The sequence below is a fragment of the Sitodiplosis mosellana genome, unplaced genomic scaffold, assembly GCF_009176505.1.
Source record: "Sitodiplosis mosellana isolate CC-2019 unplaced genomic scaffold, AAFC_SMos_1.0 Smas_scaffold_1, whole genome shotgun sequence".
Lineage (NCBI taxonomy): Eukaryota > Metazoa > Arthropoda > Insecta > Diptera > Cecidomyiidae > Sitodiplosis > Sitodiplosis mosellana.
The window spans coordinates 20498848-20519345 of NW_022595244.1; the positions used below are offsets into that span (position 1 = coordinate 20498848).

A 20498-nucleotide genomic window follows, 5' to 3' on the forward strand; every position below is an offset into this window, starting at 1 on the left:
GCTTTATTTGACTTTTAGCTACAATGTAAGGGCACATATTTTTATATATATTTTTTCCATTTGGAAGTTCGACGAACGACACCACATTCCTTCTGGCCGCCTGGTCGGCTCAGACTTTTCTCTTTCTCTTTCGAAATTCCGCTCTCTCTTGAGAACTTGACAGATAGTTTTCATTTTCGTTGAATAGAACTTTTGAAATTTTAATGGTCACTCAACCTTACCGGTTTACACTGTTACCGTTCAATGCGAACATGTCTAGTTTTCAATCGGAATACACTTCGGTGACGTAGAATTAAATGAAATGGTGTTAGACACGCAAAAGTAATATTAATCTTCGACCGTAATTACGCGGACACATTTATGCAAAAGCGCACCGCACGCATGCGATTGCTGCCGACTGCAAAACAAAAAAACTGCACATTGTGACGTCACTTGAATCGGAATGAGTGTTATATATTCAATTTGGTGAAATGAAGTGGGCTACATTTGAATTTTCAGTGTTTTTTGGCCAATCAGAAGGAATGAATAGCTCGAAAAAAAGGGAAAATACACATGAAACCGACCGCTAGACACTCTATTTTTACTAATCGATTGTCTGACTCTTTCAACACGTTCAGCCGACGAAAATTATGCATTTTTTGTGATATATTATATTGTTTGAAAGTGAATGCCGAAATGAACACACAATGTTATACACACCATATGGCATATCATAACAAAGCGAACGGCGCACAAACTCCCAAAAAAATACAAACATTCTCGGGTCGATTATATCAACGTGTACCTATTATTAACGACAACGGCGTTCACCGGCAATGATAGCATTCACAATGTCCACTATGTTTGGATATATAGCATTTATCAACAACAATGTCTCAAAAGTTATTCTCAGTTCGAATTTGAATTCTATAGTTGTTGTCACAATGAATTTAAGAATTTTTCGAAATGAAAATGAATTAGACGTGGTTATTTCTTACTCACAGAAAAAAAGAACTGGAAGAAATCGATGCATAATTATAGGCTCATTTCAATCGCTTAAGAAGAATTGACTACTGAAAATTTTCATCCATTGTGATGGGTTGTAAGCGTACAATAATTGCTTCTTCCGTTCGGTGGCAATAGGAAATGTTGGAATAAACTAATTACAAAAGCCAAAATTCAACTTGGCCAAGTTTCATTCGTCTAACCAAAAATATATAATTTAGTAGTTTGTATTATAGTATAGTAGTTTACTATTATTAAGTAGTTTGGGGAAATACAATTTTGGGGCGTTTAACATTTATTCGCGTGTATTTTCTATCGATATTTTCGCAATTTACACATGGAATCCATTCTTCAGCTAAGAATCATTTGGATTTCTCCAGTATAAACCTTTCGAAAAATCGATTCTAAACACATGGATTACCACAATTATAAATCGATGGATTTTGTTCTTGAAATACTCAAATAGAAGAAGGAAAATATTTCAATCGATTTACTTTTCGAACCAAAATGTATTTCAGATCCACATCGGAATGAAGTTCTGTTTTGGAGATAATTTGAATTAAAAAACGATTTCTTTAGCACAAAAGTTTGATTCTTTTAGTGGAATTACCGTTTAAAGGATCGCCTTCAATGCGAACACGCAATCCAGTCATTTTTCAGTGGTTTTCTTCAACTTGATTCGATTTAAGTGTATCATTCCATTGTCCGCTTGCTCTCCTAAACCATTTATTTTAACCGTAAATCTTGAGAATGCCATTATTATTATATTCAGCGAATGTAATGATGTATCCTAACTAAATGCACCGTTAGTAGGCATATTGTGAGAATGAAATGAACGCCCCGAAACAAATCGTTAAATTTTTAAATGATTCGTGAAACAAATCAAAATACCATGAAATCAGTGATATCGATTGGAATTGAATGTTTTCAGCAAAATTTTCTAAAAAAAAAAAACTATCTACTCAAATGATGAAATATTGTGCAGTTGATCAAGAGCAGCACCGCAATTGGAGCTCTCCGTTGGCGTCTTCAATTGAACAAGCATCAAATATTTTTATGTGTGCTGTGAAAATCAGAGCGAACAATACGATGTGCAGAAAAATCAGCGATTAAACTAACCAAATCGAAATATTTCTCGCTTGAAACCAAACCAGCACTCGGCTCGGCACAACGGCTGCAATATGCTTTAACAGTGAAGAGAAGAGAAAAAAAAAACACACAGAACGAACCACAGCAAACGAGTGAAGAGAGAAAGAAAGAAAAAAGAAACGCATCAAAATCTATGATATAAATGAAAAATTGCACGTAATTAATATCAATAAAAATTCAACGAGTCGCTGTGGCTGCTGCCTAGCGAGCCCACACTCTGCGTGTGTCTATGTGTAAAAGTGGTTGTAAAGTACGTAATTAACACACGAAATACACAAATACAATTGTTGCGTGCCCATTTGAAACGGTTATATGCACCATTTTTTTCTCATTCATTCATAAAATCGATTAGTTTACGTTTTTTTTTTCGAGTACTGCTGTTGCCACTGTTACGATTGTCTCGCACATTTGTTGTGCTCGTTTAGCTCGAATTATTCAAGAGTACGCGAATATTCAAATGATTCCGATGTGTGACGCTGCCACATCATATTTAATTCAAATTTGCTTAAAAAAAGGCAAACACCGAAAAAATACTACTGTCAACGACCAATGACCATGCCGCGTGTTGCCCCGGTTCTAATTGTCCAACTTGACAAAATCTCATTTAAAAGCAAATGGTCATGAAAAAAGTTCAAGCGAAATGTGTATCACGCAAATGCCGGCTAATTCGAAACGATTAAGGCGACGATTGGACAATAAAGAAACAAAATCATCACCACTTTTGGTAAATTATAATTTTTCTTTCATTCCGTCATTGTTTTGGTTAGTTTTTTTTTTTTACAACTGACGACGCATGAAGATATCGGTGCGAGAAATTTTTTTTTTAAATCGGTTTAAGCAACCGAAACATTCATAAATAGGTTCAATTTATGTTTTTAAAGCCATCTCCCGGAGAAAAAAATGACTGAAATGGTGTTTTGATTGTTATAAATTGTGTATTTAGCCGGAATTTGACAGGCTGATCAGTCAAAAAATTTAAATGATATTCAACATTATCGCAACGTATTTGTGTCAGAGTTTTTGGTGTCAACACGGGGAATGAAGAACCACATGCAATGGATCAATGTTGAAGAATTTAATCCCACATCAGACAAAACATGTTTAAATATGAATAAAATATGAAAACATGTCAAAAAGGTGAACAAATTCCGGCCACTGACTCTCTCACTCTCTCGCACATTTTCTGGTGGAATGTCTGACGATGTCATGAAATTTTAATCTAGGCTTTCAACCCTGGTGTCTTAATTTGACTCAGCGCGCTTCAGGCTAATTTAAGTTTACGCTATGAGAAAAGAGTATGTTTCATTTAAAAATAAAAGTTGTGAGGTTCGCGTGTCCAAAGTTTGCCGTCACCAGACACGTTCAAGCTATAGGGTGCAATGTACTTATTAAATAAGCTCATTAAATAGCCAAACTTGGTGTGTAAATTACTTCATTGAGCTTTTCCCTTCTAGAAGAAGAAGAAACTTTGCATTATTTTTTTTTTTAAGAAAATGGATCCCTGGTTTCTTTCTTTCTGTTGCTATAATTTTAGACCAGTTTAATTATGATTGATAGGCAAAATAAGCGGCTCTTGAAACTAACGACATCTGAAAAGATCTTTGATCAGTTTTGCCTATGACGAATAGCAGCGTTCAGGCAGTTAATTTGTTTGCTCATAATTGGTTTCTCACTCCACTCCCTCTCAGTGCCTTTGGTCAACAGTACAATTAACGGCATAGTAAATGACAGTGATGGAATGGCAAAATATCGTTGGTACTCTCCGAAAATACTTCATCATATTTGATTGGTTAATTTCAATCCAATTGGAGCAAAGCGTATGGAAAATTAACATGATCACCGAATTAGAATGCCCGCATTTACTGAACACTCGCTCATTCACGCCATTCGAAACCCAACATTTCGATCTGCTTTGGGCCAATTATATAATGCTTGTGCCATTTCCAAAATTATGATTGATTGATTCGAAACGTTTATGAAATGAATACTTTTCTCTCTTTGATCAGCAATTTGTCCAGAAATTACGAGTCCGTTTTTAATGATATCAGGAAATTGCCTTTCAACTCGAATTTCGATCGAGTGAATTTGACCTCGAAATGAAACGACTGGTAAATTGTATCCATTTATTGATTCAATTTAAAGCGTATGGAGAAAAGTTGAGCGGAAATCCCGCTGCGGAATGGAGAAAAATGTTTGTTGCTATTTTGCTGAAATATCTCGTTCAAATTGAGTTTATTTGCATAATCTTGATATGAATTACAAAACAGAGTGTACGAAATAATGCGGTGAAAACTGTCGCCTGCTTTACAAGTAAATTGCCCGATGCAAGACACCTTCTATAAAATGTATTGAGCAAGACGTTAGAAATTCATCGATATGTGATTTATTTATTGCTTTTCACCATTTTCCTTGCTTATTAATTTTTTGTCCAATGTACAAAAGAAGTCCGAGCCTTTGGGAAATTCAAGTGTCGTGTGAATCAGGCGTGTGACACCATTTCAAATAGAATTAAACGTGTACAAATGCTGGAATAACTCATCTTTTGATAAGACCATGAATTTTAAATGATATTTAAAAACTATTTCGATATTTCCACATAACTTCCCCATATATTATTCAGTATCACTTCAAGTGTCAATTAACTTGAAGAAAAACTGACGGCTATCAAAGTCGATTTTCTCCCTTGCTTTTGTCCGTGTGCGCGATTGCTCATGCATAGAAAATTATAATCATAAGTAAAGTATGTTTACAGTTTTTTTTTAGCTGGTACTTTTTTTTTTCATTCGCTATATGAATATACATTATACACGTCCAAGTGCAATAACGCTTCTTTGGATATTATGGTATCTATTATAATGTAAGTATTTTTTTTGTCCTTTGTTGTTTAATCGATACTGGTTTCAAGTGGAATGGAACTTCGTAGAACATAGCAAATAAACAAATCGACTAAATACGAATATAAGGAGCGTACGTAATCAGAACTACTGCATTTCTCTACCATTTGGAAATATCTTCTCTTTTCCTTAAAAAAAAAACGTTAAAAAAACTTGTGCATGTGTCTGTGGTAGAACGACCCACTTTGAGTAGAACTTTTACAAAATAAACTCAGCATTTTCATATTGATATATATGATTTTTGTGCAATGAATGGAAAATACAAATATCAACATTTTGACATTTATTTCTCGATTTGCATTTTTCTGTCACCTTTACCCACCAATTTATGAAATGATCTATGGGAGTAGTAAACGAATTGAACAAATTTTGGGTGAGATATTTTTTTCTTTGGATTTCTACCACTCGAAATTTTAAACCTCATTTCGAGGAGAAAAACGTTTTTTTTCCGTTCCGCACCCGCTTTGAAATAAATGCGTCTGACCATTCACATGATTTATTCCATGTCAATTAACGAATAATTTTAGCACACCAGATTAGAATCAAAGGCAAAACCAAAACCATCGTGCGTCAATTTGCAACAATGTATAACTTCATTGTTTGCGAGATAAATAAGTCTTGGGAAACATTTAACAAGTAGTAAAAGTTGTTTCAATAATAAAAGTGAATTGTTCGAGACGGAGGAGGAAGTCGGTTTCAGTATGGCACATATCTGCATTTACCTTCACTGAATCATTAATATAAATCGAGAAAATTATATCAAATGATAAGTTCTGCTAATCTGTGCAGCAGAAAAAAAAAACAGTTTGCCGTCACATCTATGCTGAAGCACATCTAAGCCCATGCAATTCAACACAAAGAATACAGTAGACATTCATTAAAATGGCATAAAACCATGAAATTTATTGAAATAACACAGTGTAATGATCAATCTTGTCATAATTCCGACATGATCGAATGAATCATGGCCATTCAGACGAAAATCAGATTTTTCCCGCATTTCATTCGGTTGTAATCGAGATCAATTTGAGGTAGTATGACTGTAATTGGGCGTAAATTGAAATTCATACCACTCTCTGATGCGCATTGGTGTCTGGTTTGGTAGTAGATTGGTTGAAGTCGATTCAGTTCTATGTTCCGGATTTTTCTCGCTTTTAATGGTAAACTTGTTGTAGTGAATGCTTAATATATAATTACGTTAATCATGCTCTGTGTGCAGCGCGCAAAACTACACAAAGACATTGCGATTTTTTCGCATATAAAGACGCGCTGTTCGTTTTCTTCATCCAAATGTGTTTAAATTACATATGAATAAAGTGGAAATAAAATACAAGAAATGGCATCGGAAGCAGCGAATACACAACACAAGCGAACAGATGCAATGAAAATGTTAACTTTTTAGAACCCCATTTCGCGACAAGTATGGAAAAAGAATGCGAATCGTTGATCACACAGTCAAAACAATGAGTTAGAACACACATATTTTATATTTCAATTCAGAGAAAAGAAAAAGTCGGGTAAAAAAGAACCAAAACTGAAAACATGAATTGCTTGCACAAAGTAGAGTAAAAAGAGTGCGAGAAAAAGAGAGAGAAAGAAGAAAATAAAAACGTTTGCGCTTGGCACATTGCATCAAATAAGTCTAATTAACATATTAATTTGTTTGAATTTTGTGCTTATCTATGCATTATACGCTATGCATGTGTGTACGCGAATTACAATAAAAATTCATATAAATTATGCTCAACCGATAAAATATTCTTTGTTATGATGTGTTTTCATGCGCACAACCATTTTTCTAGCCGCACACCGACGTTTTTCGTTCATAAATAATAATTGGGTGCGTAAATGAAAAGGAAAGAAACAATTTTTTTTTGCCACAAACACACACACACACACACACACGGTTTTTTTAGAACGTTTTTCTTGTACTTACACCTTAAGCTGATTATCTTTGTCTCTCTCTCTCTCTAAAAAGAACAGCGAACATGCACACATACAAAAAAAAAACTAAAACCATATGCGATTGTTTCGGGCGATAATGTGCGATTAAAATTTATGCTCAGTCAAAGAGATACTGAAATAAAATGCACAATGGGCATTGGTTTGCATAGAAATCACTTGTTTTCAGTCACTGTCATAAATAAATTCCAGTTGTTTATTCGAATTGTGAAAAATACAATTTTTTTTCTCTCAAAACATTGACAACTGGTTGACAGGTACAGAAATCGTTCCAAATGACTTAATTCGGCGGGAGAATAATGGACGAAAATGGGATTTTTATGCGGAATCGATGAACAACAGCACAATGTATTTGCATTAGCTATGGCCGCAACCGAGAAAACCAGTCGAGATAATTCATCATTATTTCCGTTGCGTTTCCACTGAACTGAGATTTGTAATAGCACGAAATATTTATTACTTTATTATGAACGAGATGCACAATTGGCGATTCTTTCCCCGATGTTTTCTACGCAGTTATTTTTTGAAGAGCAACAAAAAACAACAAAATAGAAATTAGTAATTTTGCGAATTCTTTTATTTTTATAGCAGTGATTCGGTTTTAGTATTTGCGCTCATGGAATGCTTATCAGTCCAATGAAATGGAATTAGTGGATGCGAAAAATGAAAAAATTCAAACTAAATAATCACTTCAAAGTCATAAAATCTAACAACCGAATGCATCGAAACAAAAAACAGACTAATCAAACGCTACATATGAGATGAGTGGAAACAAAAGCCAAAATGCAATAAATAAAAATAACATGGTTAAATAGATGCCGTTCGATGATCATCTTATGATATATTTTTTTTTCTTCTCTCGTTGCGATACTCATACTCATATACAAAAAAAAGGAACGGAGAGTCAAAAACACACAAAAAACAACAACAACTATTCGCGAATTCTCCGTTCGTTTTATACGCACACTTAATTGTGTGGAATGTTTTTTTTTTCTTTTTTCTCTTTCGTCGGCCACATACGATCGATACCTATTTATATTGTTATGCTGACTTGCTGACGGTGCCGATGCTAACTATCGCTTCTTCTTTCTCCTTCTCTTTTTTTTCCATGTTTATCTTGTATTCAGTTACACAAAGACCTGAAATGTTAGCCTTAGCTTGTGACTGACTCTCGGTTCGAATCCAAAAATAAAAAATGTATTGCAGTGAATAGCCATCGATTTAGTGAGAGAAATTGGTTTTTAAATGAAGACTCTCTCAAACCAAAAACCAATTCATATTGATTAGATGCGATGAGAAAACCCAAAATTACCAGATCAATGAAAATTGCCACTTCACATTAAAATATCATTTAATTTTGCGCCTTTAATAACGGTGATACAATTTGATTCGGTTGGAATGCGATAAACAGTTAACTGCTTGAACCGAATGTAGACAGTGTTCAAAACGAAAATATTGTCGGGTATTGAATTTTTGCAGCAATTCTTCGGCGTATTAAAACACAGTGTTTGACTAATGACAGACAAATTTGATGGTGAATAACCATGAATTAAATCGTGTTCCAAAAAATTCCTTCTTTTATTCTATCCTCAAATTGATCTTAATTTCAAGGCTAAAAACGGCATAATTTGAAACGGAGCGTTCAACATTTGAATACACATCAGCCTCTTGTCCGTTGTTGCTTCACTCTTTGATTGTTGTTTGTCCTGGTTGGCTGTTGCAATTGTAATTGGTGGCCGCTAAAATTATTCGGAATGACTCCATCTAGCACATTTGCGATATCCCGCAAAAAATGCGTAAATGGTGTAAACACACCGGAATAGTATGATGTGGCTTGAGGCACATTGTACGTTCCACGAGGAAATGATTTCACTGGCAATGGAACAAACTGACGGCCGAAAAGTAGATCCAAAAGTGATAACGTATTTGCCTGATAGAACAAATGAAGGAACAATTATTTACACCTATTTTGAAAGGAAAAAATTACAACAAAATATTCACTTGGGCACTGGCGATCAAGAATAAAGTCAACAAAATTTGGCTCATTTTTACAAATCCACCGCAATTCATTTTTTTCTTCTTCAACGACACTTCTCGGTTGGACAGAACAAGAGCAACTGTTTTTGGAGTTAGAAAAAATGTGCGTGATAGACCGTTATTCAATAGTAGCATCACATTTTGAATGTGTATTGTTGAGCGATCCCATTGTTTTCACAAATGAAGAAGAAAAAACGCTATTGTCAATCAAAACAAACGAAACTGACAGCAAAAAAAAAGTATACATAAGAAATAAGTTCAATACATTGGAATGTAAACGTAAAAGTGTCGTACTCAATGCAAACACACAAGTCACATTGATCTGGTGACAATGAAGCTGCGTAATCAATGAATAAGTCAAGTTAAAATCAATAAACAAGAGACTTTCGCTATGAATGTACAGAATAGGACATGTAAAAATCGAATATTATTCTTTATTAGACTAAACAAACATTAAAGCCTATCAAACATTTGACATTTCAACATGAATATACGTCAGAGTATATTTTGGTTTTTAACTTATTTGTAGATATCGCACACATAAAAAAATGAATCAAAACTATACACTAAACATTGTTCTTTTTTTCTCGTCTCGTCTCCTCTTGACTAAATCTAATAATATTTCTTCGATGCGACACAATCACAACAGAAATTGACGGCCACTTCAACCCATTCCCAAACTTCAGCATATTCGCCCGTAAATCCATAGGTTTTGAGACTGGCTGCGTCTGCACACGCACCTCGACGTCGCTGCAATATTCGAACGGCAAAATGTCTTGGCTTACAGTCATACATATTGTAATAGCATTTCGGCTGCGTACATTCGACACTTCGTAAATGAGACGGATGATAATCGTCTCCAAGGTTTATCCATTTAACCTTCCTTTCGCATTGCCATGGCTCGTTGCGTGCTCGAATTTGTCGTTTGCTTCGGTTCAATGTATCCAATTGTTGGTGTACCGATTTGGTTGGATCCTCACCGATTGGTAATAGGCTTCGTTTTCGGCGTTTTTGACTTGTGATTTTTGTTTCAAATGATTCCCATTCAATGTTCCATGCCGGTTCTTCACTCAACACTTCAGTATGATCACCTGTCATGTAGAATGATGGCCGTTTCGAATCGGCATTTCGTTTGCGACCCGTTGTATCCAATGGATCTGATATGCTATCGTCATCATCCGATGGCTGCGTTATACTCATGTAACGAGCATCAAATGCTGGCCCGTGCAGTCGTCGCAATATGTTCACTGACAATTGCTCACAGTTCTTTATCGCTTGGCTTTCTTTCGATTTTTTCTCACTTATTGACATTGTTGTGCACAAATTGCCCAAAAAAGCACCGCACATGATTAAAAAAATGATTTTTTTGATTATATAAGCTAACATCTCTGCTCGACACACAATTTAAGACTAAATGTAAGGACGAAAATGGTATTTCAATAAATATATGGGTAATTAGATCGTGTTTGACATTTCTCGGTGCCTCTGTGTGCTTGTGTGTCTTCCAACAAATCACTTCGCACAAATGTTCATTTGCTACTGCTTACAACATTCTTGGAATTATTTCGCTCAACACGTTGTGAGAGCAATGGTATACACTGTGTGTGTGTGTGTGAGTGTCATACAGACTAATGCTCACAAACACAAGCCGCAGGTAGTGAGACGCTGTCGCTGTGATTTCGATGTGACAGTTAGACACACAGAGTGTATGGGGACAGAAAGGGACGGCCACATGTTGCATTTTATTTTTGGCAAATAACAAGAAATGGAGAAAGAGGGAAGAATGCAAATCTATTAATGTGCGGCAAATATGATTTCTTTTTAAATTTTACCTGGCGCGCACACGAAAGGTGAACAAAGATTAGAATTTTGTCAGGGAAATTTGGAGAATAGTTGTAAAATTAAATCTTTTGTTTGCCAAAAAAAGGTGTAATTACGTTTCGATTATTGTCTGTTCGGCATATACAGAAAATATTGCACTTACACACACGGATAGTATGCAAAGGTCATCGACAGCTATACTGTAGTCACATTTGGAGTCACGTTCATTTTTGGATAAAGAAGAGAGAGTCTCTTTTCATTTGTCATTTAGCGGTTTGTAGTAAATGTTTATCTCATTTTCTTTATCCCTAAATAACCCTTTTTCGATTAGCCACCTTCGCTACATGTTTTAGCATCGACCAATTCGACAGTAATGTCACAAAATGAGAGGATAAAAATTACGCTTAAACTGTGTTTATTTGTATCGACAAAAAAGGTAACGTTTCACTATAAAATAGTCTACCTACTTATGAACATTTCTCTTTTTTTTACTCTAGCTAGTAGTGCTTGACTATGTGTTTGACATTTTTAGGGCTAATAAAAAACGTTATGCTATTAGCTGACTTTTTGTTGTTAGTACTTTTTCAAATTTAGATTTTTATTGTTGTTTTTTTCTTTCTTTCTGTAGGTGAAAATGTTATCTTGTATCGTCACTTTGAGCTTTGATTGGTTATCGGTTTAAGTTGGTAATGCGATAAGGTTTTTTCTTGTTTCTTGTCTGTTTTGGGTTTCGTTTTGAATTTTCATTTTTATTACGTGATGCTCGATCATTTCGTACATTCGACACTTTGGCGAAATCACTCAAACTTTGCAAATCATCAGTGTCGTCCGTTGGAACACTGGAACTGTTCGGAAGGAATGGATGCAATAAGTCTGCAATATTCGGCAAGCCATTGATTGTAATTTTTGGCCGTGGTATTGCTTTCAGCACTCGAGCAACATTTTTGGTCACTCTATTTGCAATGCGCCAACCATTTGGTGCGGCCACTCGTCGTGATGGCACTAGGTCAAAGCATCCTTTCATCTATTTAGTTTTTTAAATTATTTGTTTTATAAAATTGAATCATTTTTTTTTTTTTGACAAACACATTTTCCCATGTGAAAATTATTTATACCTCTTGAATAGTAAACAAGTAGAAAATGGAAACGCACAGAAGTGAGCGCGTTTTAGGTAGCATCTTCACTGCAAAACGTGTAAAATTGAACTGATGAAACAATTGCGAGCAAATTTCCAATTAGTATTCAGAACTAATTATAAAGAAATAATTGGAGCAGCATGTGTTAATGTAAATGTCGGTTTTTAATTTGATGTAATTTTTACATTTGAATCTTTATAATATCGGCAATTCAGCGAATTGCAATAAAATGATGATAGCAAATTTTGAGATGAAAATTGTTGAGTATCAAAATATTTGTCGACTGCGTCCAAAACGATTCAAATTTGTCACTCGATACGGTTTGTTGGTAGTTCTTGATATTCTCAATGCACGTCTTACAACTTTGCCACTGGTCATTGGATTCGTAGTATTAGAGTTGACGACAGTAGGCCATCTCACTTGGGGGGACCGTCTTCTTGATCGGGTTATTTCAAAGCATCCATTTATCTACTTTTTCATATATTTTTTTTTAAATCGAATTATTCATTTTGTGATTAACTGCAAAATTAATTGGTGCCAAATTCGTTAATACCTCTTGAACAATAAACAAGTACAGAAATAAAACGGTAGAAAATATCCACATTTTAGGTAGCATCTTCACTACAAAGGATGTAAAATCGAACTGGCGCAAGAGTTCGGAGAAAAGTCGAATTTCCAATTATGAAAGTTATTAAAGCAACACACTTGTATGATTTTTAAAACGATTTTTTTTATTGGAAACAACTTAATGAGTTTTGTTAAACACTTGAATTCCAATGAAATGGAAATTTCAACCAGAATTATTCTGAAATGATATTTTTTGGTGGCAAAATTTAATACAGTAGAATGTGTCAAATTTAGTTTCGATCTCATTTGAAACCATTGAAATAAAATTTATTAGTTTAATCAAGGGTTTTGAGAAGCGTGCGTGGTTTCGTGGTCATTGCTGCGACTGATATTATGTTATTGATTTACTGGTAGAATTAGCTCGTTTAGGTCGTACTGGCCAACTTACTCGTCGCGAAGATCTTCTTGATCCATAAGAATCATAATCACAAAAACAATCCCAGCACGCATCTGCCTGCTATAATTATGCAGAAAAATTATTCATTATCAGAAGGTAAGGACTTTCAGAACTTTATCGAGCGGTTGTACTAGTATATTACAATTTACCTCGTATTGAACGAACAGATATAGAATGCAAACAAACACAATTGACCAAAATATTTTCATTTTGAAAACTTCTTTGTATTGATCGAATGGAAACGTACTTGTCTAGTGAATCTCGATTAAAAACTTGAGTAGAAAAAATGACTGTTGCTTTTATAGCCCTTTTCATCTTTTCAATCGGTATTATTTAGGAACCCTGAAATCATTTGAATTACTTTAAATCCAAAGAATTTTCTTGAAGGTCTCTCTATTTTGTAGATGTGTTCAGTTGGCATTATCATTATTATTTTTATTCATTTGAATCAATATTTGTTGCTCAATTGTCTTGAGTCAACCAACAAAAGCAATTGGTTTCAAAAAGACGCAAACAGAAGGCATGACGTTAGCAAGTTGTTGAAGTCTAATTTGAATTTAATTGGAACAAATATCACTTTCAAAGTGTATACAGCACAGACTCAATACAAAATTGTTGACATATTTGACTCGACATTGGAACAGTACGAAGGGCTGTAACAGTGATTTGATCGGCACATGAGCACCATCTCTACTGATTGCCATTATTGCAATGTAAATGTATACAATGTCTACTTCTTCTTCTTCATATTCTCAACATCAATTACATACGACTTATGGTAACTCTCCGCAATCATTAGAGGTGGCGCTACTTATGCGTATCAAATGACTTTTGCATTAGCTCTTATGTACTGTGCGTGCCTTTTGGAACAGTATCACTGAAATTGAAAGATTTATTCAAAACCATCATTACGACATTTACATCTTCAAAAATGATAACTTTTTTTTTAAAGATTTCACTTAAACACTTCACAGTTAGTTTATTGAAGCCATTATGCTATTAAATAAATGTTGCAGAGGTCTGCAATTTCGTAATGGAAAGATTATCTTCGCAAAAGATCGCGTAATTCTTGAAACAATTCACCAATTCTACTGGTTGTTACATTTGGTCGAGGGAACGAAGGAAATCCGATACCTCCACCAATTGCTGGATAGCCAGGGTACGGATAGTTGTTTCTGATATCATCATCATCGTCATCGCAGTCGAAAAGATCGAGACATGCTTCAGTCTTAAATTTCAGCACGAGAATGACTTATTCATTACTGACTTCGAAAGAAATAGTTTACTGCTTTAAATTTTAGTTTTACCTTATATTGAATGGGTAGCAATAAAATGATAGCATTTGCTGTTACACAAAATAAATTCATTTTGAGCTGAGTCTCCTTCTCACTAGATGGATCAATCTGTACTGATTGACAAAACCAAAACTGAATAAATGGAGAACTGTGAAATGTAACTCAATATCGAATATTATGCATTTTAAGAAAACCTTGAAACAGTTGGGATTACTGTTTGAGCATAGCAAATGGATATGATTTAATGTATCTATTGTAATGATTTAATTGATTTGATGGTTTTGTTGTTCAATTGTCCAAAGTTTCTTTTGCAATGACATAGGCAATTCTGTACGAAATGAAAAAAACAAAGAATGGATAGAAAGAGCAGCGATATCTGTTCATCCTATTCATCCATCTAATTCGAAATTAATTGTAATGAGAATAATTTCGGGAATTGATACACTGCTACAGAAATCGACCGCAGATATATTCATTCAAATATATCATTGGATCACAAGAATTTAGAGGAAGAAGGAAATGAACTGATGCAAGAAGTGAATGGTGGTGTTCTGGATGGTTTTTGAAGGCTCATTGTATGTATTTAACCGCAGGCATTTTAATGAAAGTATGATGAACGATCCCAAGAAATTAAAATACCAATAGACGCGGTGTTCGCGACAGCAGAAAAAAACACACACATAGTAGCCAAGAAATGAATCAAAACAAGTGTAATTAAGTTACAATCATCATTAAAGAATGCTTTCAGTTTCCGTTGACGGCCTCCTAAATCTATGCTCCTTGAGAAATGCCTACGCAACGAAAAAGCAAATTCGAAAAAAGATCGAAAACAAGAAACGCCCGAAGGAATCATAAATGTGTAACATAAATCCCAAGACCCGTTACTCCAGGCAACAATAAGAAAAACACCGAGATCATTCGTGCAGTTTTTCTTCACGCAGATTTGTGTCCAATCCCGTTATTCCATTTAGAAAATCGCCTACCAAATTAATCCATGCTCATGAGGAGGTGATGACAGTTTCTATATGATATTTCATTAACTTTTTTTTCTAGCAGCACTTTTAAATCAATTTTTTAATGGTATCACATCAATATTCCACACTCAATTGATTTTCTCATAGAACTCATTTGTCTCGGCTCATTCAAAAGTAGAGAGAAAAGAAGTCGAAAAATTAAAACAGATAACATTTTTGCACTGGATCGTTCGAATCGTTCTCAGAGCAATCTGAATACGTAATTGCTTGGCATTCGTTCTTTCATCTTCGCAATTTGTGTGTTGAGAATCGTAGAATACCGTCGTTCATCCGTTTGTTTGTTTTGCAATCTTTTTCTTTTTCATTCGGCCACTGTGTGCGCGACGGTTTCAATGCCGATTCCATAGTTTTTTTCTGCTTTTATTAAATGTTGCTCGGACGTTAAACCAAATGAGAATTGGTTTCAAACAAATGATGTGCCGAGCTGTGGCGATTCAGGTACATTGTTATTGGAATGAAATGGCAGAGTATATCGTTAAATTCGAAATGATTCAGCAGAAATGAAACCTATATATCGCTTATCGCAGATAGACGCACCTCCTGAACACTCCACGCCGATGGAGAAAAAATAAGAATGAATGAGCGGGAAGAGAGAGAAAAGCAGACCAGCAATGACGATTAAAGCGAAAACTAATTGCTTGTGATTGTGGGCATTTTTCATATTTTACCAAGTGCGCAAACTTTGATTGCGTCTCGGTCGCGACTGAGAATCACGGTACAGTGGCCGTCGCTGTCGTCATCGTCATCGTTAACACTAAGTAGCACCTCGGAATGCAAGAATGCAATATACTTGAGCCAATTTTTCAATACTTCATTTGGTTACAAATCAAATGCTGTGTTTTCTCGTTCGAATTCGAAATTCTCTCCATAATTTTTTTTCCATTTGGCCGTCATAAATCATTTTCTTGTTTTCAAATGTAAATAACTTAATTACTCTTGCACGACACATACACACACACGGAGAGCCGGGAAATGGAATGAAATTGAGCGAAATGTAATTTTCTCAATTATGCATAGAAAAGTCAACTGAATGGTGCGCCAACGAAATGCGTTGGATGGATTTTGCGTCGTGAGAACTACGCGAACATTTACGACAAACCAAATATTTACCAAGCAAATCTATTTCAAACGATCTGTTCGAGACGAGTGCCGATTACGCAAAAGTTTAATTACTCCGTATTTATATAAATGGCAAAGTATATTTGATTAGCGATTTTTCTTCATTACCTGGGCTATGGGGTGAAATTTCAGTGTACACACAGCGAAAGAGAGAGAGAAAGAGAGTCCAGTCTGTGTCAAACGCAAGTACACTGCTACAAATCCCTCGAATCGAGAATCATATGGTTCTTCTGCACGCAATCCCAAGCCGATCAAACGGTGGCTCCAAATGGGTAGGTGATGATTGATAATAGGATCAAAATGAAATAAATGCATTCATTACGGTGAATCGCTCAAACACACTTGATGTATGGATGCGATTTCGATTTTGCATTTTCATTTCACAAATTGATGAAAATAAATAATAATTTGCGAGAAGCGAATAAAAAAAAAACCACACATCGCTTATGCGCTTAAATCATTCGTTACAATTGGTATCATGTGAATTGCAGCCGGACCGAACCAGTGAGGTATTTTAACGATCCATAATTTGTTTAGATTTACCTCATTTTTCTCAATTCTCAAGCAACGTATCAAGTAGCTGATAAAACGCAATAATTAAATAGTTCTGGATGTTTGAATGGAATTTTTGCGCGGGCCAATTTTCAATTGCAACTTGTTTCGGTTGTGTGCAATCGACGGCCGCAAGAGAAAAGGCGAAACAGATACGGTTTGCAATTAAGTGTGAGCGTGCACACAACATGAGCGGATTAACATTCTGATTAATCATCAGACCTTATGATTAGCGCTATTTAACAAATTTTCTGAATGTACTAATGAACATTGAAATCAATTTTTCAAACATTGTAGCCAATTTCGTTGTGTCGTAATCGAATAACGGACAACCCCGTGCTCGTGATGGTAAAAAAATAAGTTCCCTTTGTCTTTGTCCGCTCTTTGTAGTCGCGTTGTTTTCTCGGTAAATTCAAGTAGCCGCAACAAGAAATGCATCGAACAAAATTCAAACGGTTTTCACTGTTTGGTGAGTTTTCAAAAGATTGCGTCTTTTTTTTTCTTCAAATTTAACGCGATATTACTTAACTCACTCTTCGCTGAGTTCAAGCAAATTTTCTGGTCCATTCGGTATCTCAGTTTTTTTTTTATTACTGACGAAAAAGAGATAAAAAGGAATTACAACTTTTTGCTGTTCAAACATGCCAAAAAATTTAGGATTTTTTTTTTCGCTCTTCACTTTTTCAACGGACCTTTACGTTTTTACGAACATACGCTGCAAACACACTATGCTGAAAAAAAAAAAATCACACATTTGGCCCTTTTCACTCGTTTTGCCAAAACGCACAACACTTGAATGCATCGCACACGCTGCCCAAGATATTAAATGTCTTGAGACACCGACTCAACGTTCGATGGAACAAAAAATGATGAACGATCGTCAAGCTTCTGGTATTTTATGCACTTTTTACACGTGTTCCGCGTTTCTTTATTCCCCAAACACTAAATACCACGTCCACTTTAATCAATCACTTTAATCTGAATACACGAGAAGAGGATTTCGATCACGAAATATGATATTGCATTGTTTGAACGGATGCAAATATGAAAGAAAATATCAATTTTTTTTTTCTATAAAGGAAACATCATATCTCCTGAGCATTCTCGCTAATGATGTTAAATGTCTTTATTTTCAACACTATCATTTTTTCAAGTTCGAATAAGAAAATTTAATGTTTATTGAAGTACTTATTGGATTTTAATTTTTTTTTTCTTAACAAATATGATTTTGCTTCTGAATTTCATTAAAAAGAATGAGAAAAAAAGTGAATAAAAAAATCACTCGCTTTGAAATGCTCAAGAGTTATGGGAAATGTTTTGAATTGAATGTGACTTACCTTTTGCCATTTCTACGCCGTCTTTTTGTTGCATAAACTGTGCTCAGTTGGCTCATAGTTAGCGAGCTGATTTTCGTTTGATTATTCGATGAATGGCAATTACTACCGCTGATATTGTTGCTATGACCGATGATTGCGTTTAGTTGTGCAACGTGCATAGACGACGATTTAATATCGTACGTGGTTGCCAAATTTGGATGTTGATATGGTTTTGAATGGGGTAGCAATTGCGTCGGTTGATGCAAAATCGAGTTTGAATTGATTGTGGTCATGCATGGAGCGGATGCGACAGCCGTTAACCGGCCATCGATCGTTGATGTTGTATCGATAAAACCATTTTTTCTCACTGGATCCAGTGTGATAAAAAAAAAAGAAGAAATTTACTCGGTTTCAATCACACAATTTTTTTTTTAATTTAAGAATGTTTCTCGTGCAGCTACACACAGAGAACTGCTGTCTATTCAATATCACCCAAATAATTGAACGGTAGTTCTGTTCGGTTTTCACATTCAATGGTTTTGAGTTTTTGTTCACGCGTCAAACATGCAAACAAAAATTCAGTCTATAGAGCTGGAAACGATGAAATTATGTCATTTAACAGCCGAAAAATTGTGTTTAGATGAAAATTCTGACACCGTTTTGGGCAATTAGCTATCCGCCCACTATACCGAAATGGTTTTAAATACAGTGTCAAATGCCACGCAATTCACAGTTATCGATGTTACGATTCGTTCGTATTTTCGGATGATCACACGGTTTTGTCACACTATAATGTTACTCCTTCTTCTTCTTCTTCTTCTTTTTTTCTTTTTCTCTCTCAGAAAATGTTTTTTCCAGCTAATTTTTTTTCGAGAACTCGTCTTTGTTCGATGATGTATAAGTATCACCTCTGAAATAATTGATAACATTAATTTTCACCAAGTATTTTATTTGATCTTTTCAACGCTTTTAGATGCAGAAAATTCGTAGACATCAGTCGCACCACGAATATAATTCCTATTATTAATCCAATCTTCGAATATTTTTTTTTTACTTTTTGACATATGATTATTTTAAATGGAAAGGATATGTGAACTCAGCATTGCATGAAGAATAGCCACAGCATGATAGTTCAATCAATACTTCATTTAACAATGGTGTCGTAATTGTTTCGCGTAATGAGATGTATCGGTTTCCGACACCAACATCGGAAAGTTAGCTGATGAGAATTTTAATGAGCTTGACACTGCTACATTAAATTATAGTATTTCGATAACAATACCCTATGCAATGATTTAGTCTAATGACTGACTATCGCTCGGGCACAAAATCTAATTTTACCAAAAGTAACTCATTTTTTTTTCTTTCAAATTAACATGGGCTGATGGTCACACCCCGAAATGTTCAAATATCGAAGTCTAGCCTCGAAACACAATAAATAATTGGATGAAAATGAATCTATAAATTATTTCAGATTTTCAGGTGAAACGCGATAATTTCCATTCGAATGATGAGAGATTCGAAATTAATTCACACTTCAATTTTCAAGCAAAAAATCAACAAATGTTGTGTCGAGTTCGGAGTTAGAATTCAAATGGTTGTTTGCGCAACAGCATTCTGCAATGCCGTCGGGAGTTCAAGTTTTCTTTTTTCGTGACACATTAAACAATTCACAATGATTTCATACAACTCCACGGCGAAGAAAAAATCCAACAACGAAAAATCTTATAAGATTTTCGTTTGTTTTTCAATTTGATCAAACTATTTAGGATCGTGTTCAAGTTTTCATTTGATTTCAGTTCATCACATTTTACACACAATCACGAAATCTGAACGGCTTTTCTATTGACAATCATTCAAATACTCACACCAAGAAAAATATTCTGCACTTTTTGAATTTGAAAATTGTCACTTTAATTCTGCACAGTTCACTGATCGATAAAATTCGAAGTGGTTCAATGTTCATAATAAATCGCCAAATCAAATGGCAAGAGGCAACACATCAGCGATGCGTCGATTACTCCAAAGCAATTTGTTGTTTCAACGAAATCCCCCCAAAAAAAAAAAATTTGAAAAAGAAGAAAAACAAATTCAGTTTGGCGAGAGTGCTTATTGATATTAGACATGTACGAACTCAACGAAACATTCAACTGAACTGAAACGGATGGATTTTTA

The 20498-nt window shown here is 34.9% G+C and overlaps 2 protein-coding genes across 6 annotated transcripts in view; both read right to left on the reverse strand.

Moving 5' to 3' along the window:
• Positions 1–20480, reverse strand: part of LOC129566496 (aryl hydrocarbon receptor protein 1) — a 60264-nt gene extending 39784 nt beyond the window's left edge. For 3 of the 5 annotated variants that reach the window (XM_055442525.1, XM_055442542.1, XM_055442517.1), the window contains exon 1: positions 18345–20461. In XM_055442525.1, coding sequence (XP_055298500.1) covers positions 18345–18616 — 272 coding nt within the window. In that variant the 5' untranslated portion in view covers positions 18617–20461. Of the gene's footprint in view, positions 1–18344 lie in introns of all 5 variants that reach the window. The other 2 variants (XM_055442533.1, XM_055442551.1) reach the window with 1 other exon arrangement.
• Positions 9411–10551, reverse strand: LOC129566522 (protein trunk). The gene has a single exon (XM_055442564.1). It carries the CDS (start codon positions 10410–10412, stop codon positions 9639–9641), a length of 774 nt encoding a protein of 257 aa, XP_055298539.1. The 5' UTR covers positions 10413–10551; the 3' UTR covers positions 9411–9638.
• Positions 20481–20498: the final 18 nt, after the last annotated feature.

Bases quoted from the DNA above. Each gene is read 5' to 3' on its own strand.
- LOC129566522 (XM_055442564.1), bottom strand. From the start codon at position 10,412: ATGTTAGCTTATATAATCAAAAAAATCATTTTTTTAATCATGTGCGGT.